Source organism: Podarcis tiliguerta (genome assembly GCF_965153285.1).
Source record: "Podarcis tiliguerta genome assembly, chromosome: 7".
Lineage (NCBI taxonomy): Eukaryota > Metazoa > Chordata > Lepidosauria > Squamata > Lacertidae > Podarcis > Podarcis tiliguerta.
The window spans coordinates 53,358,248-53,381,799 of record NC_139540.1 but is presented as its reverse complement, the minus strand read 5'-3'; the positions used below and the strand labels follow the sequence as shown (position 1 = coordinate 53,381,799).

Here is a 23,552-nt window from a genome sequence, read left to right as displayed (position 1 = left end):
GGAAGGGAGTGGAACAGGGATGGAGGCAAGTCTTGCTTATCTCCCTTTCCACTGCAGCACCCCATGCCTCCCTAAATCTTCCCCATTCCTACAGAGCAGATTTAAAGAGAATGTAGGGTGCTGCATTGGGGGGAGGAGATGACCAAATCACAGAGAGATCATAGAAAATCCCTACTGCCAGGAAAGTCACCATTAGATACCACAAATTTTCTATGGATTAATTGCACCATTTCACATTTAACAATGTTATCACTACAGGACAAGAAGAAGCAACACAGGTCTCATTTACTGGATCAAACTTTTTTCCAGGCTCCCGTAACCTTGTGCTTCTAGTCTATAGCAAATACATCATTGGGGGGGGGGGGGGAGAGAGAAAGAACTTTCCTATGACAAAGTAAGACTTGGTGCACAGATGAGGCTTAACAGCCTTATGTTGCCCATCCTTGCTTTGAGCCACTATGAAATTTATTTAGAATTAGTTATATATGTAGCTGGGATAAAATCTAAGTTGAACAGCACACCAAACTAATATTGAGATAGATAATTTTTCTTTGTTGGTTGCCTGTCTGGCATTTTACCTACGGAAGGGCTTGCTTGAGGTGACACTGCTGAGCTGAATACTGCATGAAGCCAGTACTAGTTTTCAGTATTATCTGGCTTGTTTTCCTATAGCAGATTAGAAAGAACCTGGTAATAAAACCAAAACATAAGTCTTGCTCCCTCCCACATACTTCAGCCGTGACTCTTTTTCAATATATTAATTTGGTGAAAGTTGTCTAGCTGTTATTATACTTGCTCACTATATTATTGATTTAAAATGAAAACCTTAAGGGTAAATCAGATTTAATGTCACCATTTCCAGTGATTTTCAGTTTATAGTTTTATCTGAAGAAGGTGTGTTTAAAATGTATGGGCATAATAATTTTGCTGTTAATTATCAATGCAAAATATATAGTCACAGTTATGCATTACATAAATATAAAGATGTGAAATGCAGAGGAGCTATATATTTTTGATAATAGTTCTAAAGTGCTTAGCTAAATTAATAGTGAGCAATTTGTGCTGGCAGATCTTTTTAAAGATTCTTTTGGTAAAAATTACAGGCCTCTGTTATGCTTAATTTGGCGTGGCTTAGAAGGTGATGAACTGAATGCAATATGTGCAAAACATAACTCAAAGGAGCCCAAAGAACAAACATGATGAAAATCTTACTCTTGTTAAACTACTGCTTCTCCTGCACTTTTATGGAGAACTCTATATGCTTCAAAATCTAACCTGAATCAACTGATGTTTGCGAAGTATTTAAACGCTAACAAATGCCATATCACTATCTAATGAATTTGTTTGAACCCAGGTTGTTTCAGGATAACTGGATATTTTCCTGATAAGGAAGGATAGAAGTGCCTTACTGCTTGGGCTTTGTTTAAAGGAAACAAATCACAAGTCCAGACTCAGATGACAAGATTATTTTTTAATATGGATATTGCAAGAACCCACAGAAAATCCAGGAATGCTTAATTAATCTCCTATTTGAATTTTCACAGGAAAACATGCATACAAAACCAACAAAGTCTACTTTTGCAATTTCATGCTGCTGCTGAGGCTTCCCACTACAATCTTTTATTTGTTGGCACAACAATTCTTAGAATCAGACCACAAGTTTCAGAACGATAACAAGTTAGAAATCAATTAGTTTTATTCTTTGAAGCAGATTTCCAATTCAGACAATGAAACATTTTAAGGTCTGTGTAATCTCAAACAACTACACAGGGTTTGTTGTATATGGCTGGCACTAAAGTTGAATTGCGTAATGAATTAAAAAACACTTCCTGCAACATTATTTGCTGAAATTGGTTGAAAGTGTAACATATCAGCCATTACCTAAAGTAATAGCCAATTTGGAGGGGTGGGGGTTAGCAACCATAATTAATGGTTTATAGCCAGCTCTAGTTAATTTTTTAAAATTAAATAACGTGTTTGAAAAACCTTCTGTCACTAAGCTGCCATCCAGAACTGCAAGACTGAAATTAGTTATGGCCACCATAAAGCATATCAGGGTTTGGGCAACTGGTGGTTTGAAAAATCAAAAAGAACAGAATTAAACAAGGAATGAAAACATGTCAAAATAGCCCAGATGTGCTACTGTGGCTAAGGACGCCCCATTTTCCAAGTTATGATTTTAAAGTGATTTTAAAGTTAGAAGGGAGGGGGTTAATGAAGTGCAATAAAACTGGAGTATGTTAGATTAATGAGAGAGTCATTACAATCAAAAGGTGGAGTTATAAGAGCACTGGTTCTTATCTGACTTACTGAAATTAAATACATTATTACGTGCAATACTCTACATTAAAATTTCACAAAAGGCTCTAGGGTAGAAAGTTTAGGGGAGGAAGAGGAAAGAAGGCCCTCTCTCTTCTCAGAGAATATTTCATACTGTTAGTGGCTTTTGCAGCATTCAATTGGAGAACTTTAGTTGCCGTGTATTATAATGGTATTTTAGCTCTAAAAGTAGTTTTCCAGTCAATGTTCTTTACCTTTCAGGGAGACAAACTGTTTTTCTTCCCTCTAAATGAGCACAATAAAATGGGTAAGCTGTCGGGGGCGGGGGGAGAGAAGAGTAGACAGTATAACACTCAATAGAAAAAAATGTGATACAGACAAAAGGAGATCTAAAGCATGTTTACAGGATACACTACCATTTATTCTACAGGTCAGACTACAGGGAAAGTGTTTCTTCCCATCACTATAATCATTAGAGGCTGTTGAAACTCAAACCTGCTCTGACTTTGCCAGTGAACCTTTTCAAAAGTAATGAAGAGAGGAACCAGATCACACAAAAAGGTTGGAAAAATAATAATACTATTTTAGGATATACATTTCACAAATGTTTCTTGTATTTATGGCCCAAACCAGCCATGATAGAGGCGAGATCAATGGGATTAAGTGCACAATGTCTATTCGTCCAGATATAGGCAGTGGAATCACAGTTTATAAACATAATTGGTGTGCTAAAGTGCTCAGTGAGTGCCCCAGGAAAAACAAATTCCTCCTGTGCATGGGTTTCCCATTCACTTCAATGGAGGAATCAGATCTGTGAAAAAAATGGCTTCCCATTCCATTGAAATGGATTGGGAAGAACGTGGAGATGGGCGGATTTCTATGTATGCATGTGTCTGCAATCTGGGAAAAAAGAGATCATTCTTGTGTGGTGTCTATAAGGGTGTCAAGATGAATCAGCTGGTGTGTCGGAATTAGATGCCTTTTCTGTTAGTTGATGATGAAATAATTGTCCTCCAAGGCTGCCATAGTAATGATCAGGTGGTGGTCTGCTTCTTCCTGTGTTGGAGACCGTAGAAGGACGTCAATTAAGTAAAGGTTGCTACATGTGCCCTGGAGGCAGAGGTGGGCCACTGGTGCTACTGTGATCTTGCTGAAAATGCAAAGTGCTGAGGTGAGGCAATATGGGAGAGTCTTGTACTGGAAATGGTGGTGTCCTAGAGAGAACGTGAGGAACTTGCAGTGTGAGGGGTGGATTGATATGCGTAAGTATGCATCTGGGAGATTGACTTATGTCAGAAAGTCATGGTGAAGTGCTTCCCTGATGAACTGGAGCAATTCCATCCTGAAGCACTTGTAGATTACCCACATGCTGAGGAATTTCAAGTCCACTACTGCTCGCCATGATCATTGATCCTTCTTGGATACCACAAAGAATATTGAGTAGATGCCCGTATAGTGCTCTTTGGGTGGTACTCATTCTATGGGTGACATGTTCAGCAAGTGTTGCGCACAATCCCAGATAACTCGTCTCTTGGACGTGTTGGTGGACACCAGTGATAGAAGATACTGAGTGGGTGCACAGGAGATCAGATTCCCCCCCCCCCCTTGAGGCAAGGTATTAAGAATCCAAAGCTCCATAGTCACATCTAAGCACTGAAGGATTCAGTCTGCATTCTACTGGACAAGATAAGCAATTGTGGAGACGGTAGTTGGTTGCCCTTTGGGGCAGTTTGAGATCCAAATTGGTGCCCTGATGTGGTCTGGAGAAATATATTGGTTTTAAGGTAAAAACTAGCCTGAGTAGAAGGAAGAAAATAGGAGCTAAAGGTGACATGACTGTTTTAATCAGGAATGAACAAAAAGCAGATTGGGAGATGCCCACTTTCCCAAAGTCTTTGCTCCTGCATGATCCTCATGGAGTTATAGCCCAATTCAGTGACCCCATGTGCCAGCAAGAGATCCATCTGTATAAAAAGGGTTAGACAGGGGTTGGTGGGCTGGGGACAGGAGATGTGAAAATGCAGCTGCATCTAAGGGGAAAATGTATTCCAAAGGTTTTGGTGTATATTAGAGATGGTGATTAAACAGCTGGAATTTTTTTGTTCCAACTAAAACATACTGAGATAAAATAAATGAAAGCATATTCCCATTCTTCCACAAACCTCTTACACTTAAGCCACCATGAGAGAGCCAGGCATTGCACTTCAAAGCAGCCAGATTTTTTTGAGGACTGGTATGCACTACCTGCCCATGCTCCTTCTAATTATATACTCTTTATTGTTTTAAGAAGAAGCAAGCCCTTTATCGGTAATAATTTAAGCTATCACTTGCTTGGCACCTGCTACAGATCAATAGCACATAGTTAAGTGGATGAAAAGGCTAAATGTGATTGTCATTTGCAATGCAAGGTTGTAGTGGTCCCCCCTCCTTTGAGGCTTTTAGAACATCTCATTTTGGAATACTAAATTCTGGTTCAGGTACACAGTTGCTGCACATTCACAGCATTTTGTTCTACATTAAAGATCTGTCATTTTAAAGGCCAAAACACAAGGATAAGTTATAGTAAAAACTAACATGAAACCTGCAATTTTACAGATTCCATTGCTGGTGGCCATACATCTTTGATGGCAAAACTACATTGGTTGTAGCACCATAAAAATCAATAAATATTAACCTTTTTCTGACACTTTCTGCACAGATGCTTTATCAATTGCTGTCAGGTGATAGAGCAGTTGGTAGTGTGTACTATATTTTTCAACTAAGAATCTATAACCAACTTAAAAATCAATGTAAATTAACAAGCCTTTTAAATTCAAAAACTACCAGTGGCGTTTCAGTTTCCAGTGTCAAGAGTAAAACAAACAAGCAGTGGTGCTACATTACAAAATCCACCTTATTTGCCTTCTGCAGTGGAATAAACTGCATGATTTAGAAGAAACCTAACCAGTTTTACAAACTTTTAAAATACAAATGAAATCAAATATTTATTTGAAAATAAATCCTCACATAAGTTGCAGAACACAGAGATCGATTATCTTTGCTTCCATTGTAGATTCATATCTACAAATTGCCAAATTCCCTTCCTTCCTGGCACCACTCATATGAGAAGCCTTTTAAGAACTGCTTGAAGGGCTTGTTTCCTTCAGCAAAGAGATTATCTCTGTATGGCTGGATTTATAGTAGCCACCATATGGCTGCTTTTCATCTTAATCCACCTTTCCTCACAACTATTTGAAAGTTAAGCTACACTGATTTCAACTGACTTTACTTTCATGTAAATAGTGGTCAAAGTTCCTAATGCTGCAACTCACTGCTCACAGCCTGTCAATCCACCTGCCAAGGTTCACCCAACAAGAAAGCAAGTGCAGATCCACCATTTGGCAAGTTTAAATAAAAGATCCATGTGGGTTTGATTCCTTTCTTATTATTTTATGTCCTTCTTTGATCACTTGTAATTAAAACCACCTGATTTCAAAATGGTGTTATCGCACTCTGAAGTATTCTCTTTTCACTGATGGTTGGTCTCAAGTGGTAGATGGGTTCTGGTTTTCTTCATGATGGCTTGTTTGCATACAGATGATTCAGTTTACACCTCTGGAGCTACAATGGTATTTCCCTCCCGCCCTTAGAGAGTGAATGAATGGTTGATCTCTTTGTATCTTCCATGGGCTAAATGCTTTGATTTTCCAGCAGAAATGACTATTAGGGAGACCTAGCAAGAATTACTGGAACTGAAAATATAGTAAGAGGAATGAACATTTTGGCTGGTACATTCCAATGCATTTAAATTGCCATGGGTCTAGATGTCCCATGTGCAAATTTATCGTTTCCCCTTCCTCCATGAGAGAGAAATCACTTAAATAGATACCACTGGGAAGGTATCTTCTCTAAGATGGAAGGCACAAGAGAGAAGGCAATGGTCACAGCTGCCGATACCTGTGTATGAACTGGGCTTCTCATCCTAACCTTTTGCTCTCCACATGTTGATAGACTACAACTTCCATCATTCCTGAGCACTGGCTGTGGTGAGCAAAGGCTTAAGGGAGTTGTTGTCCAGCAACATATGGAGAGTTAAAGCCCTGCTCTAACCTGGAGTTTCTCTCTGGACTTCTCATTATCTTACTCTCCATCTTTCTTCTGGACACATGCTCCTCTTTCACCCTGAAAAATGGGTGTACTGGTGAAGTGGTGAAGGTAGTACTTGGCAATGGGGACTTATGCTGGATCCCAACTCCATTCAACTTGGTCGTATGACCTGGTGCAACCCATGCCAGCAAAAAGAGTAGTGTAAGGCAAACTGTTTGTTTCCCCTTTTCCAGGCTTAGGCTGAGTTTGGAACTGACATACTTTATGCTGTTTTAACTTTATATGGTGTAAATTATGTGGGTTTCCCTAAGGAGCAGTTTGCTATTTTGGACATAACACGAACCATGGCTTAATTAAACCTGGATTTAAGTGCTGAGGAAGAGAGATGAAAAGGGGACAGGTGAGGAGTAAACACACAGCCTTGATGCTCATTCCCATCTGCTAAACTATGTTTTAGCAAGCTAGGAAGTGAGCATCTGAACTAGCCCTCTAAGGTCTTTTTCACTTCTATTACAAAAAAAGCAATGAAAGAAGTATTTTCTCTGCTTCTCTCTAAACATATAGTCCTCAGAGAGAACCATGCAGCACAATTCACCTATACAGAATGATGTTTTCTGTATTTTGTCTACAAGCCTTAGTAGAACATGAAATGGCTGCGAGCCTTTGCAATACTGGGCATTACTTGGCAGGAGACTAAACTGATGAGGTGGCCTCCAGGCCATAAAATCTTATACCACAATAAATTTGGTATTCTTTAAGGTGCCACAAGATACCTTCTTTTCTGTTGTAACAGACCTACTTGGCTAGCCCTCTGTAAAATATTTGCTGGCATAAGAACTCCCCCCATTTGCTATGTTTCCCCCATTAGTTTTCAATGAAGGGACAATGAGAATTGTTCTGCACCTGCACATGCATGCAGGCTAGTCTACTCTCTTTTGTACATTGGGGCACACACAATCTAAGTCAGTGGCATTGTATACAGGGCTTTTTGTTAACAGAGCACAACTCCAGAACTGCTATATGTAAAAGGATTAAAAGCAAGTAAAAACTTAGGAGAGGTCTCCTGATTTAATACTTTTAAATTCTGGCTCTAAGCAATAATATATAGCAAAGAACAAAATTGTAGGTGTTAATACTTCACCAACGAGTTAGATTTAAATTTCATCTGAAAAGTCAACATCAGGCACAGAGCACTCTATGGGGAAATAAGTAACTGCTTTAAGAAGCATGATGTTATGTCAGTGGAAGCTAAACTCAAATAACTAAAAGCTTAATTATCATATTCTCTGAAATTTGACTGAAGAATAGAACAAGTTTACATTTGTCATTTCTTTCAATTGCCACTGTGTTACTATTATTATTCAAATACAAATGCTCATTCGGCTGGTCAGTGTCAGGAGCTATCAGATTTCCCCCCAGAACATTACAACGTTCTCAAGTTTTGGATTACAGGTTTTTCAGGGTGCATTTTCGTTTTACTAGGGTACAACAATTGAGCAACAGTTTTCTTCACCAAGGGCTTTTCACATCGGACGTTTGGCAAGGTTTCTCCCTCGCAACTCCAAGATCCCTGAACTGAAGCCACAGCGTGTGTCAATTTAATCAAGACACTGATGGTGTATCGTTTTAAACAGAACTGTACTGGGGTTTGGCATGTGTTCAGTTAGCATTTGCCCTGAAGATGGTTATCTTAGACTATCACCTTGAGCTATCCCAGGGAAAAATATAACTGTATGTGTCTGACATGGTTCCAAGGGGGGGGGGGGGGAGTCTGCCGAATCTCTGGAAATCACTTTCCCTCTGTCCCTCCCAAAAATCTCAAGTTTGAAAGCATTTTTACTTCTAGAACCCTGTCAGCATCAAGAAGATCACAATAAATTGCAGAAGATGAAGTAATGACAAAACTTGAAAGGAACTGTAAATAGCCTTCTCCAACCTGGTGCTCTTCACATGTTGCTGGACCATAATTCCCATCAGCGTCTGCCAGGATGCCCAGTGCTCAGGCATGAAGGGAGCTGTAGTCCATCTAGAATGCACTAGGTTGGGGAAGGCTGGGCTTTAAAATTGAAAAAGTGTAACTATGTTGTGCAACCCTTGTATTGAAAGTTTTGCTCAGTGAGATTTTCGCATTACCAGATTTGTTACTACACGGTAGTTAAAAGTAGGGATGGATTATTCTGAAATGCCAAACTTACCCTATAAAAAAAAAAAGTTCTAATTCCTGATACACTAATTAAATTCAATGAAAAATCAGTTATTGTTTTCACTAGTTCTGCTAAATTCTCACATATTATACGCAGCATTATACTTACAGTATTATAAAGGTAAAGGTAAAGGTACCCCTGCCCATACGGGCCAGTCATATCTGACTCTAGGGTTGTGCGCCCATCTCACTTAAGAGGCCGGGGGCCAGCACTGTCCGGAGACACGTCCGGGTCACGTGGCCAGCGTGACGAAGCTGCTCTGGCGAGCCAGCACCAGCGCAGCACACGGAAACGCCGTTTACCGTCCCACTATAAAGCGGTACCTATTTATCTACTTGCACTTAGGGGTGCTTTCGAACTGCTAGGTGGGCAGGAGCTGGGACCGAAAGACGGGAGCTCACCCCGCCACGGGGATTCGAACCGCCGACCATACGATCGGCAAGTCCTAGGCACTGAGGTTTTACCCACAGCGCCACCCGTGTCCCACAGTATTATAGATACAGTAAATTATATATGTATACACTCCATGTTTCCTACAGTAACCAGATACCTCTGTAAAAATATTTCTGTATTAATACTTTCAAATTTATACTGCTAAAATATAGCACATGGAGCTTGGCTCCATTATATGTAAAATGCATGCAATTTTTGCATATAATTTTGTATTGAATTGGTCAGGCTTTTCATCCAACACAGAAACCAATCATGATGCTCAGACATAAGTAAATTCAATGTGGGCAAATCTCAACTGAGTTGGAACCACCAAATTCCGTGTGTAAATCCATTTAAAGCAGATTGCTCCTCCATCCCTAGTAAACAGTTCTTAAACTATTTTTGCAAGTCTAATTTCTATTTCAAAATTCGAGGATAATTACTTTACTTTTGAAAGAATATTGTATTTCATGTGTGGAAAAAGACTTTGGGTGCAATAAGACCTATGCCTTTTCTGGCATTATCAGTGGCAAAGAAAGCATATTCCTTTATCGTTTTGTTATTGACAGCATTCAACACTGCTATCATTTCCAAAGTTCAGTGGGGAGAATGTACCCCAAACAGCACAATTCACACACACAAGGAAGGTATATTTAGGCTTGGTGGAACTCCCAAGTTTGCAAAAGTACGATAACATATTTGGGGGGAGGACCTCAGAACAGGCCATAACAATGGGGTCACTCATTCCTGTTTTCCATGCAAGGTAAGCCTTGCACTCTTTATGTAATTTACACAGAAGTGGAACTGCCAACAGGTTAGGTATTCTAAACTTGAAAATTTAGATTTGTGATATCTTTAAAGGAAAGAGGAAGAGTTGAGTTAACTTCTTTTAGAAACCAAGTAGCATTTAGGTAGCTGTGCTACTCTGAGGGGTACAAGAGCACCCAAATAACCAGCCACTACACCAAGTAGGGCTTCAGCATGTTAGTCTCCAAGTAAGTCAGTGGTGGGAGGGGGAGAGGGGGTGGCCCTCTAGATGTTGTCATCAGTTCTAATCACGGTCTGTGTTAGCTGGGGCTGACAGAAGTTGAAGTCTAACAATACTGTATCTGGAGCATCATAGGTTCCTCATCCTTGGCCTAAGCTGATCACCTGAAGTCACCCTAAAAATATGCAGAAGTTTCAAAATTGTATTCTTACATATTTTTCCCTAGTGTTTGAGCAGGGTTTATAACTAGTCAGGGTGAAAATAATCTTATTGATGTATTTTCAGATTTATTGATCTATCATTCCTTTAAAGTGATGCAATGCTGGTACCAGGAAAGGGGAAATCTTACTTATAATATTGATTAAAACATATTGGGTTGGGCTCTTGCTCATAATCAAGCACTAAATGCTTCAAACCTAGCTGTATCATACCTATATGTCAGTGTAAACTGAACATTAAAAGTAATTACTTATAGCAGGGGTCCTCAAACTTTTTAAATGGGGACAGTTCACTGTCCCTCAGACACTGTTGGGGGCTGGATTATAGTTTTTTGGAGGGGAGGGAATGAATGAATTCCTATGCACACTGCACTTTTTTTTCTTTATTTTTTTGGGGGCCCCTCCCAAGAGAGTGGGGCCCTAAGCTATAGCTTGTTTAGCTTGTACGTAAATCCAGCACTGGTGGGGTGTGTTGTGCCTTGCTGTGGTGCACTTGTTGGGTAAAACTAAGAAAAAGCGATTTGGGAGGGTGGGTGTGAAGAGAGGTTGGAAGCACCGGTGGCAATGCCGAGAATGGCGAGAAGGGGATTAATGGAGACTTTGGCAAAAGAAGGAAACGCTCACATGGCCACAGAAATGCAGCGAGGCGCCTCCGTCCCAGTTCATGAAATGCAAAGGCAGCCCTCGGCATGATATACATATCATGCATGTAAATCTCTCCCTGCAGTGGAATGTTTGGGGAGGGGGCAGGGGGGTGATGGAGGGAGGCGAGCTGCTTGAGGAAGAGTGATTTTGTGACAGGAAGAGGAGCCTGCAGCCGGGAAATCCTCCTTCGCTTGCACACACTCACACAAAATAAACACACAAGGGGACAAACAGGGACCCTGGCAAAAGAAGGAAATGTTCAGATGGAAACAGAAATGCAGCAAGGCGCCTCCGCCCAAGTTCATGAAATGCAGAAGCGGCCCACGGCATGTATACATGCACGTAAATCTCTCCCTGCTCTGGGCAGTGGGATGTTCGGGCAGGGGGGCGATGGAGGGAGGGGGGCTGAGAGAGGAGGGCCACAGTGGCAGGTTCAGCAATTGCCAAGTGGGCTGGATCCAGTCCGCAGCCCGAAGTTTGAAGACCCCTGATTTATGGGATTTTCCACTGTATTTCACAGGAACGTAGTATATAACATTTCCAATGTGTTCATAGGATTTCTGTACCCAAAATGGATATGGATCCATAAAAGGTTTGGGGTTTTGCTTTTTAAAAAATTATCTTGCCATTTAGAGTAAGAGATGTCTATCAGATAGATATACTGTAAGCTTACTGTAAAGCCTCATTAGTTCACGTTGAATGAAACTTATGAGAGATTACATTTAATCTCAACTTCTTTTATACAAAAATCAATAAAAACAAATGAGGCTTCTATGAACCCTACTTTCTTTAATTTTAACAATGACAGTCAAGCTCTTCTCTCAAATGATCATTTTAGAGGTCACTGAAACAATAATTACAGGCCTAGTCACTATCCTGATGGGCTTTCCTAAGAAATGAAGCCCAGTGGGAACATTTCATCCCACTGCTTATTCTGTGGGTCAGCATTTTCTTCCCATATACTTCTTAATTTTCTTAAATGGCAGTTATTTAAGGTGGTGCAAGATACATTCATCCAATAAAATCTAAATAGTACAAGGGACGGAGGGGGAAAAAAACCCCTCAGCATAGATTCCAAAGATATGAAATAATGTTTCACATTTGAAAGGCACCTAAGAGCTGACAACCATGAGTGTAACAAAAATTACAGGGAACTATTGCAAACAAAGAATATACAAATATATATTTGTATATATGATGGTGACGATGGTGATGAATGAAGCTGGGCAAATCTTTTACCAAAGCTTCATTAAAGTTTGTTGCTGCCATATAAAATTAAAATAGGATTGGATCCAGTCCATGGGTAACAATTTGGCCACTGCTGCCTTAATAAATCACAGCAGCACTGGCGGCCTATATGTTTCAGTCACACTGCAGAAAGAGTGTGCACCTCAAAACACTGAACAACAAAAGCCAGTACTGATTTGCCATCAACGGCTGTGATTCTGGGTCACAAAGTAGGATGTCTGGCAATACCTACAGACCTGCTCCCTCCATATGCTGGGTTCAGGAGCCAGGAAGCTTTCATCGTCAAAGAGTCCTCCTTGTTGTACTCCAAAATCACTGAAGGAGGAGGATTCAGAGGTAGGAAGCACAATGCCTCTACAGATAGCAACTATAGCACAGAGTGAAAAGGGGTGTATTGAACCAGTTTCCCCTTGCACTATTGGCTGTCCTAATTAAGGGCGTTTTAACAGAATGAGAACAATTCAGAAAAGTTCATAAGGTATGAGCATCAGCCCATGAGCTTTTTCCTTTAGCAAGTAACCCTCCATGCTGGATCACAAACTGCTTTAAGATTTGTTGTGGAATGGCATTGCTGGAGAGGCATTGTTGTTGGGGGCGTTAAATAGCAAAATCCCATGCTTGTTCAGTGGGACTTAATTCTTAGTACATGTGTTTTGGATTGTAGCCAAAAGCTCAATGGGGCACTTACTTATTAAAGCAATTCTATGCTTATGCCCATTGTCAAGAAGCAAAAATTTACATGTAGCAGTAAGTGGGCTGAATTCCAACAAGAATTGTTTCTTACTGCATTGGGTTACCTTCCTTAGATATAGGTTTCAGTGTTGTTACATACCTATCACATTATTTTGCATTTTTATTGACAAATTATATTTGGCATTTTAGGTTAAAACCTCTATGAAATATTAAGCACACATCTTTTGATACCCCAAGTCCAAGAAAGCTGTACTGAGATGCTTGCTGTTTTTGCCCCTTACCACCTTCTACTGAGTAGCAATTCCTATGGACGCTGAGGCTTAACAGCATAAACAATGAGCTATTAGTTGAGGTTCCCTTCAGTTCTGTTGTGCTGTACTACTGGGAGCAAAAGTCCAAGGAAAAAAATGTATTTGGGACCTTGTGCAATTCCTTTATGTTTCCCGGATAGAGGCCTGACACTTGCAGGTGACAATTTTCTTAGCAAGGTTTCTACCAGGTGATAATAGTGGACATTTGTAAAGCAGGTAATAACACTAAAAAACAAATAAACCCCTATGTAAGGATAAAAACAATCAGCTTCACACAGCTTAATTTTTTGGGAAATACAAGTCTAAGGTAATCTATATAGGCTGCATGAAACCTAGCATCCTTCTTTAGAAACAGAAAGGCATTTATGTAAGGTTTTATTTCAAGCACATGCTAAAATTACTATTCTGCACAAGAGAGAAAAGGACTCTCTGCCAATCAATATGACATGCAATTGAAAGACTGACACTAATAGCTATTACTAGAATGAACCTGTTTGAAACTGAGCTGCTGCTGCTTACTGTTTTCTTTATATAAAGCATTTCAGCTATCAAAAATACTACTTTATGTAGCTTGGAACCCAAGCAAGATTCTGCTACTCTAGCAGCAGCTATTTTCAGTATCTCCCCTAACAAGGCCAGGCCTTTTAGTTTTTTAGGTTTTTGTTTTTAAAAAGTAAGCTGCTGGTATTTAAACAAACAAAGAAACAAAAGCATTCAAAATGTACAGGGCTCTGCACTTGACAATTGACAATCAAATTACAACAAGAGAAGATCGGAATTCAGCTGAGAAAGGGACCCTGTAGCCATTCTTTAACAGCTTTGCACAAAGGTATGAAGTATACTGTTATTTCATGTACCCAATGGACTTAGTTCCATTCGCCCTGTTAATTACTATGCTTCGTGTGATTTAATGCCTTACAGGTAAAGAGAACATGAGTAAAATGAAATTGGCCAGCATGATATTTGATACTTTCATCTTTATACTGTGTTCATAATACTGCCTCATCAATGCATATGCAATGTATTGACCACATGGATGACTACAGCCATTTCTACTTTTAAAACCAATGGGTGTATGGAATGAAATAAAGGCAAAAGGAAATTAATTTCAGGAAATTAAGCAAAGAATTAAATATCAGTTATTTATGTTATGAAATTTCATATCTTCACTTGACATTCAGCGACAGTAGCTTCCACTTGGTAACACAGTCATACCTTGATAAAAATCACACAATAGATCACACTCTAACTTTTAGCAATCATTTCCCATCCACCCCCCTTAATAATTTGATAAATGCTTCTGTCAAGAAGGATAAAGATCACAATTTTATTTAGGCTTAACTACTTGAACTTTCAGGATTCCGTTCATGAATATTGCAAGTGTTAACAACTGATAGGATCACAGTTTGTCCCATTTTGATGATGTAATCATAGAGCAGCTTGCCTTTGAAGACTTGTTTCATGCAGGCTATGCTTATGGAAAGAGAAATTTATGTGGGGCAAAAATGAGTTCTGACCTTAGTAGCGGCAGCTTAGTAAAAGTGTTTTCATAAAATTTATCAGAGTTTGCTGGCAACAATATGCTAGACAGAATTAGAACAAAGATATGGCTCTTTACCTCTAAAGTAAAACAGAAAGGATAGAGGCCTGACTTACTCAAGTGGTGATTAATTCATCTGCCTTACCATGAGTTTTAGATCCCAGAAGCCAATAATACAGTTGGAAAGTCGCCAGTAAAGCTACATTTCAACAGTGTTCTTTCCACTTTATTTTACATAAAATAACATTATGTATTTTGTAGGTTAAGTTTACTATGAGGGTATAAGATAAATTATTTCAGGAAATATACATGCCAGAAGATAAGAGTCTATCAAATAGATTACTCATAAGATGGAATGCAAATTATTCAGAACAAAATCCTCAGTAGCTGCTTCTTCAAAGAAGTAAACCTTTCAAGTTAAGGACTCATGTGATTATTATTTTTTGTTTAAATGTGCTTAAAGTTTATTATGTTAGCCCCTTTTTATGTGTCCTTGTGTGTGTCCTATACAAGCACACATAGGGCAACTTGTAACCCTTACATTTTTTTGAATGCGTCTAACACAGGAGTGTGGGTTTACGTGCATGAAGCATCATATATGCAGAAAGTTGGTAGTGCTGAAGTCTAAAAGTGACACTAACATCTAGTGAAGTTACATGGGATCTCCCCATAATTTTCTTTCCCTGAAAGTAGTCCTGGAGGGGGGATTTGAATAAGGACAGATATGGGATGGTCTCATTACTATGGCCCGAATCCATATTACCCACCTCAAAAAAGCTACTATTAGCTGCAGTGTGCAAAATATATAGGCATGAAGGATACCTTTATGCTTTCTCCCTTTGCTGCTAATAGGGACTCAGGGAGAAGGGGCACTGATTTTAACTGGGGCTACAGTGTGGAAGACAGGGTTAGCTCTTCCCCCCTCCCCCACAGCTGCTTTTAGAAGAAAAAACTTCCATGAGGAGGTCCAATCATGGATATCCGATGTAACACCTACTTTGAACCTATGCTAGGAGACATGTCCTAATTCCAGGTGTCTGATAATCATGACTGGAGAAGATTCAGTTAGGCAGCCGTGTTGGTCTGACACAGTTGAAATAAATTAAAAAATTGTTCAGTAGCACCTTAGAGACCAACTGTCATGGTATTGCCAGAGAATGAAGGGGAGGAGCAGAGACAGGCAGAAGGGGGGCAGGAAGTGGCAATTGAGGAAAGAGGGGAAAGCCAGGAGGCGGAACGGCTCACAGATGTTGAACCAGAGCCTCAACAGGAAGTTCTGGCACAGACAGTGAAATAATGCCTATTCCGTCTGCCAAAGAAAGGAGAGTGTTAAAGAGGAGGGGGCAGAGGCATCGTGTGAAACTTCCCCGCCTTTTCTGTTGGAGAAGGGGCTGGCATAAGTCACTCCCAGAATCTGAGCCGCCGGAGGATTCAGATGCATGATTGTAATGCGCTGCTTGTACATATGTAAAATAAAGACTGTATATATGTATCTCTGAGTGAGCAGGGGCATTTCTTGCGAAGAGCATTCACAAGCCATCACACCAACTAAGTTTGTTCTGGGTATAAGCTTTCGTGTGCATGCACACTTCTTCAGAAATGACTGGACAAGGCATTCTGCAAATGTCAGAAGCTGTTGCTCCTCATGCATTATAGAGTTCAGGTCGGATGCTGGCATCAAGGCCTGGTTCTAATTAAACCTTGTGAACATGTGCAAATAAAATGTGAACACACTTTTAAAAATGATTAATAGCAAAGAGTAAATTGAACATGCATGATTCACTTCACGTCTGAATGCAAAACACTTCTGTGTAACATGTACCTGAGTTAATGTGAGTCATATAAAAGTGTGAACAGAACAATGAATTTGACTAAATCGAGATCAAAATTGCTTTGTTCCTTGGCCAGAGTCATGCATATTACATTAAAAAGTGCTTTCTCCCTACAGCCATTTAACTGAATTCCATTTGTGAAAATGAAAACTCAATGACAACAGCCATAAAGATGTTCTTACCAGCATGCAGGTAAGCTAGGTCAGGGTTCTCAATATCAGGATGCAATTCTTTCAGGTGGTTGCGAAATTCTACAGGGATATTGGTGCCATATTCACACTTGGGACAGTTGTACATCTTTACTCCTTCATGTTTGCCTGTATGCAGGATATGCTTGCGGATATTTTCAGCACAGTTAGACCTGCAGGAAATGCAGGAAAATTATAATGAAGTTATATTATACATGCATATTCACTGAATTGAAATATTGCTGTAAAACAGTTGGCTCCCCACAGTTATGCTTGTGGGCAACTTTCAGATATACAACTTATAATGACATCCACCAAGCTTTCCATGAGGGCTAGTTTTAGTATAATTTTAAAAAGTTCAGTTTGAAATCATTTTTAAAAATAATACTCCCCCTTTCCTTTTAAAAAAAACACCTTAGAAATAATCACATCTAGTAAGGATGAAAGGTAGTATACAGATTTAATTAATAATAATGATAATAATGATGATATGAAGGAGGAGGAGGATTGATCCTAAAACTTGCTGGTCCGTTTTTGGGGATATATACTGCCATGTATATATGGGGATATATACTGCCATGTTGTACAGATAATGCTGGTATCAGGCACATACACACATTAGAATAAAAGTATACATACATTAAGCTTAAAATAAAGTTTGAACCCTTCATTATTATTTTCATTATTTCTTATAAATTATAAGCATAAATAAAGGCATGGTCCTGCCTTGTAAGCATGGAGGAGAGGGTATGCAACAACCAAGATGGGACCTGAAAACATGCAGTGGGAATTATAGAGAACTGTTAGGACAATGAAAAGAGTTGCAAAAGTTGGTTATCTTTGTCAAGGAACTAGCATGGTCACAACGCTATCATGTTGACAGGCTGAACTTTTGTCGGATACACTGGTAACAGAACAGTGTCTCTTCCGCCTGCCCCATTGCATCTGGGGCAGCAGGCTAGCTTAGGGGATGCAGGGTAGGCTGCATGGGAACTCTACCCTCCAACATTTTGCTGTTTGCATGTGTGAGCAGGCAGAATAATGAATGCCTTGAGTGCTCCTTCTACTGAATCAGATGGAGAAGCCATTGGGAATGGAAGAGCTCTGTGTGAACATCGCAGTCCTGAATGTACAAAGAACGTATTACAAGCCAGCTCCCCACCCCCTTGCTCTAAACATTTTCCGTGAAAAAACAAACTTGGAAATGAATAAATGAATTAACTTTTTTAAAAAAAATAATACAAAAACGTAACAAGGAAAAGAGAGGTAGAAGGAAAACAAATCTACCAAGAAAACAAGATAGGATTGAGTGCACACCTGGCTTTAAGAGGATTCTGGACATTTTAAATAGGTATTTGCTAAAATGACAGAGCCTCTAAAATATCTACAAGAGGTAGGTCAATTAAAAGCAGGAGTTCAATGCTATCTCCTATGAGGTGATCACATAAAGTTGATATCTGCCTTATGGTGCTGTCTAAGCTCACCTTCTGTCATGGACATCTGCTATATAATAACACACTACTCAAATATCAGAGAAGAGACCTATAATCTTTATTACAATTACGAGGAACTCCTGGGCCTCAGCTCTCTCAAGCACTTGTGTGACTAGCCACTGCTATAGGGCGTGCCTTATAGCAACAGTTTTCTAACGGGCACTTTAACAAAAAGAAAGAAGATGGATTCATAAGAATTGTTTCTAGAACTGTACTTTAATAGATAATTTATTAAAGCAGCATAAATGAATGTGTTACAAAATCCACAGACATATATGCATATATTAGTCTCACTGTTCCTGAAAGTTTTATCCAAAAGCTACGTTTAGCCTAACATGGTAGAAGTCCACTACTGCATTTTAAAACTTCCTTAATTATTTCTTCTTCTTCTTCTTCTTCTTCTTCTTCTTCTTCTTCTTCTTCTTCTTTTAACAGCCTGAGCTTATTAACTATTATTCTGTGATAGTGGCTTTTTGGATTGAGGTTAATGGGCCCATGTTGTTCAATGTCTTTATAAATGACTTGGATGAAGGAATTTGCAGATGATATGAAGCTGGGAGAGGTAGCCAAATGCTGCAGAAGACAGGATTGGGATTCAAGATGACCTTAACAGATTGGAGAACTGGACCCAAAGTAACAAAATGAATTTCTATAGGAACAAATGTAAGGTTCTACACTTAGACAGGAAGAACTAGCTGCGCAAATGTAAGGTGGAGGGGGGGACTAGCTTGCCAGTAGTACATGTAAAAAGGGGTCTTAGAAGACCACAAGGTGAACATGGGGCAGCAGTGTGGTGCTGCGGGGGGGGGGGGGGAGAGATAATGCTATCCTATGCTGCATCAATAGAAGTATAGTTTCCAGATCAAGAGAAGTAATACTCCTGGGTAAGAGGAGACAGAGGCGATATACAGCCATCTACAAATACATAAAAGGCTGTCACATGGAAGATGCAGCAAGTTTGTTTTTTTCTGTGCTGAACAGGAGAACCCAAAACAATGGCTTTTCATGTTACCAGAAAGGAGATTCCAACTAAATACCAGGAATAACTTTCTGGTGGAAAGAGCTATTCGCAAGTGGCATGGACGCCCTGGGAAGGTGGTAGACTCTCCTTCCTTGGAGGTTTTTAAGTAGATATTGGATGACCATCTGTCAATGGTGCTTTAGTTGAGATTCCTCAGGGTCCCTTCCAACTCTATGATTCTATGATCACCTAAGGCAGCAGAACTAGTCATTTTAAGAAGTGGAAGAAAAGAATCCAGAAAGCTAGATCTCTGTGGATAGCAGAGTTCATTATTATTTTTTCTATACTGCTTAATATTATCTATCTATCTATCTATCTATCTATCTATCTATCTATCTATCATCTATCTATCTATCTATCTATCTATGTGGTGTACAAAAAACAGAAGCAACAACAGATAACAAACCAAATATGACAAAAATACAGTTACATATAAAGATGTTTCCTTAACATAGTTATATCAGTATAAATTCAGCTTCCTTCTGACACACCGTCCATCTCAGCTTCCAGGTTCTCACCAAGGATCCAGCAAACTCTCAGCTCATCCACAAAAGTCTAACAACCAGAAGAGTTCATGCAAACATCAATAATAACCCATCTCTCACTCTAGACTTGTTTTTGATGGGCAGGCCCATACCTGTGCTCCATCAAGCTGCACTCTCCACACCCAGTTCCAGGTGTAGCAGGTTCATTGAGTTCCCCAAGAGGTCCAGGGGGAAAAGCCCCCCTCCCCTTCACTCACAACTCTTTCTCCACCATTTATCCTCTTCTCCTCCAGCTGCTTTTCTTATTGCTGTTAACTTCTTAGCTCAATGTCCCTCTGTCTAGGGCATAGGAGGAGAATAGGGCTGACTGGAAAATATATTATGCATTGTGTGTTGTTTATATTCATGTGCATCTCTGTATGTTTTTCAAATTGAATCTCAGATCAAATGAGACCCTGCTATCTCCTGGGAGGAAGTTGTCAGAATGGATCCTGTGCCCTGCCATTCCAGAAGGAGTGACTTCTCCATTGTCCAGAAAGAAACCAGTAAGAAAAAAAAAGCAATAACAGATATCAATAAGATCTCATAGCACTGGCGAACCAGCACCCAAAGGACCACAATAACAATGTGAAATACTATCACTGGGATTCATGTTGGGCAACTAAACAGAAGTGATAACCTCCTGTTTTATTCATGCTTTCCCAGAGAGAATTACCAGTATCTTTGCAAAGCCAGAGGAAGACACACACAGGAAGGTTACCAAGGTCAAGCTTCAAGATTTGTAGACAGCCTTAATATAAGCTTGCATTACAAATGCCATGCAATCAAATATAGCTGCACAAACTCAGGTTGCAGAATCAATGACAACAGCAGGCCAAGACACACACACACACACAAATAAAAACCGCTCCACAAATGTTGATATTCATGTATTTTAACTCTTCCTGACACCCCAATGTTTCATATAGAAAATAATCAAAACCTGCTTGGAATTAATACTGACAGTACTGGAGTAATGCTAGTGCTTTGTGGTAACAATGCTTTCAGCTTTTCCGCATTTGTAGCTTTGCAAGGTTTTTTTATGATCTATTTGTTATGACATACAGTATGTGTGACAGATGTCCAATGCTGGCTGCTATAAAGTAGCAGAGGCCTGTAGGGCAGGAGCTAGAACCTGCGCATCAGCACTGAAATGCTTGAGAAAACTGATAAGTTATTGCTCTTGTCCCAGTATCCCTTCAGCAAAAGTTGTATGTCCAAATGGCAGCTCTGACCACACACACACACACATTCACAGTCACCCTTCTAGCACACACCAGTTTCCGAAGTGTAAAATAAAAGAATGCACAAAGCAACTCCTGTAAATAAGAATGTTTAAGTGGGTAGCTGTTCTAAAGCAGCATTCACTCCTTTGCACACAAGAAAATAAATGCTAAGAAATCAGGTAAAGGAAGAGTTGCAGTGATGTATTCTTCACCATCCAAAAATAAGATGGAAACAAAAAACATTGGGTGCTTTGTATACATGAGGCTGCAAGCCACTTTGACTGCTGAAGAAAGCTCAGCTACTCTTCCACTGTATTTTGAAAGATTCGGCACAAACAGAGCTTTTTTTTTCACCCGGAAGTTACTGGAACTCAGTTCCGGCACCTCTCAAGTAGGCGCCATTGCAATTCTAAAAAAACAAGGGAGGAGTTACTGGTGAGATTCAGCACCTCTTTTTCTAGAAAAATAGCACTGGGCACAAGGAATACCAAATGGCAACGGATACCTAGGTCAAGAGTGGCACAAACAGAGAATTCAGATGTTAGATTTAGAATAAATCCACATGTTATTAGTAGATTTCCACATTTTATTAACAAAAAACCTTACCTAGAACCAGAGCCCTCTTCTCTGAATTGACAGATACCACATAATAGTATCTGCTTTTTGTAGAAGCATACAGCAGCATATGATGCAGAAATTGGGCCATTAACTATGTCAGCAGGAAAGCTATATTCTTAAAAGCAACAACTGGTTGCATTTTATGTACAGTTTCATACTAGGGTAATATAGTTCAAATAATACCAAGTCCAATTAATCTGTTTTTGCTTAACTATATCGATTGGAAAATTAACTCCGTACAGTGGTACCTCGGATTACATATGCTTCAGGTTACATACACTTCAGGTTACAGACTCCGCTAACCCAGAAATAGTGCTTCAGGTTAAGAACTTTGCTTCAGGATAAAAACAGAAATCGTGCTCCGGTGGCACGGCAGCAGCAGGAGGTCCTGCTAAAGTGGTGCTTCAGGTTAAGAACAGTTTCAGGTTAAGAACGGACCTCTGGAACAAATTAAGTACTTAACCTGAGGTACCACTGTATAGCCAAAAGTCTAAATACCCAAACATCGCTCAGTGCCCCCATAATGCTCTTTGTTCTGCAACCACATTTACTAACATTCTGTCATCTCTTATGAACCACAAGCTGAGACCAAGAGGAACAGAACAGAACAATGTAAACTTTGAAAATTTACACAAGTCTGAACTCAGTTTCAACTAGAACTTGGAGGAGGGGAACCTTTTAGGGGATAATGTAAAAATGTATCAGAAAATGAATTGTATTCTATTCTATACAAAGGTATCTGTTTTAAAATGTTCAAGAATATGCCATAATTTTGACATTTAAGTGGTCTCATCAATCTCAGTGGAATTATACAGCTGCTTGAAATGAAATTGAAAAATGATGTGAAATTTACACAGTAGTCATGGGATTGCTCCTTTTGCTCAAAAATGGGTTGGACAGGGGATGGGGAGGACTTTAGCAATCCATTTATTACATTTTGCCTCCTACCAAATATTATTATACTCTCCATATGTGTGTGTGTGTGTGTGTGTGTGTGTAATACACATACATATATTCCAAATAAATAGCAGTAATAAAAGCAGTCAAGATACAGTGATAGAGAATTTACAATTCTTTGTACGTCCACAGAAATGCAGAAAATATGCTCACAAATGTAAATGTACAGATGGAGTTTATGAAAGCTCATAGATTCTGCTTGCTGTAATGAGATGAAAAGAGACTCTGAACTTTGCTGGAGTCAGAAATGATAGCAACACACCCTGAAGGCTGCCTGTCAATCCTATATGCAGATGGTACTTCTTCCAACTGGCCCTTTGTGTCAGTTCCTTCAGCCACTCTTGTAGCAGACATAGCTCCCTAGAGGGAAAATCCTGTTGATCTACTGCCTGGTTGAGTGTCCAAAGCAGTACTGTCTCTATCACCTCTACTCTAAATGATTATTTCCTTTAGCTATTGTACTGCCTTCACCATCTTGTATAGCCAGAGACAGAAAACAAGTCTCCCTCTCTGTCTCTTTCATTTCATTTCACCTGCTCAGATTCAATTTCTGAATACAAAATTTAGTTCGTCCAAGATGGTAACACAAATCCCATATTTATTATGAGATGTTCATTGTGTGAATTCTATATAAAGTTTTTTAAAATAAAACCAAACCAAGCCAAATCGTATTGTTTCTGCTTTTCACATATGTGACTTGTCTGTGGATTGCAAAACTTGTATCATACGTGGTTGCCTCACATCATCACTGTAAGAAATACTATTGATCTTTTTCAAATCCAAGAATAAGGTTTTCTGCACACTCAAAGTCTGTCCTTCTCTTTGTCATGGCATTTTCAGGCCAGGAATGTCCAGAGTAAGGAATTAACTCTTTGTCAAAAGTACACTTACAAGTTAGGAATGTCCCTTGATCCTATGTCTCTCAGCTACCCCTAGGTGTGTACCCGAGAGAGGCCTTGTCCCCTCAATGTATGTATTTCCCTCATCAGAGCTGTGTGAAAACAGGCAAAGACTGCCGGCATGTTACCTGTTTCTGCCCCTCCCCTTT

At 39.6% G+C, this 23,552-nt stretch overlaps 1 protein-coding gene and 1 long non-coding RNA gene across 2 annotated transcripts in view; one reads left to right on the top strand and one right to left on the bottom strand.

Annotated features, from left to right (window-relative positions):
• ZNF407 (zinc finger protein 407) overlaps positions 1 to 23,552 on the bottom strand; it is a 331,438-nt gene that overhangs the window by 78,713 nt on the left and 229,173 nt on the right. The window contains exon 8 of the mRNA XM_083449815.1: positions 16,660 to 16,838. Coding sequence (XP_083305941.1) covers positions 16,660 to 16,838 — 179 coding nt within the window. The remainder of the gene's footprint in view (positions 1 to 16,659; positions 16,839 to 23,552) is intronic.
• On the top strand, positions 1,911 to 20,554 carry LOC310681860. Its single transcript, XR_014513659.1, has 3 exons — positions 1,911 to 2,841; positions 16,594 to 16,669; positions 20,107 to 20,554. It is a non-coding gene; the product is annotated as an uncharacterized lncRNA (long non-coding RNA).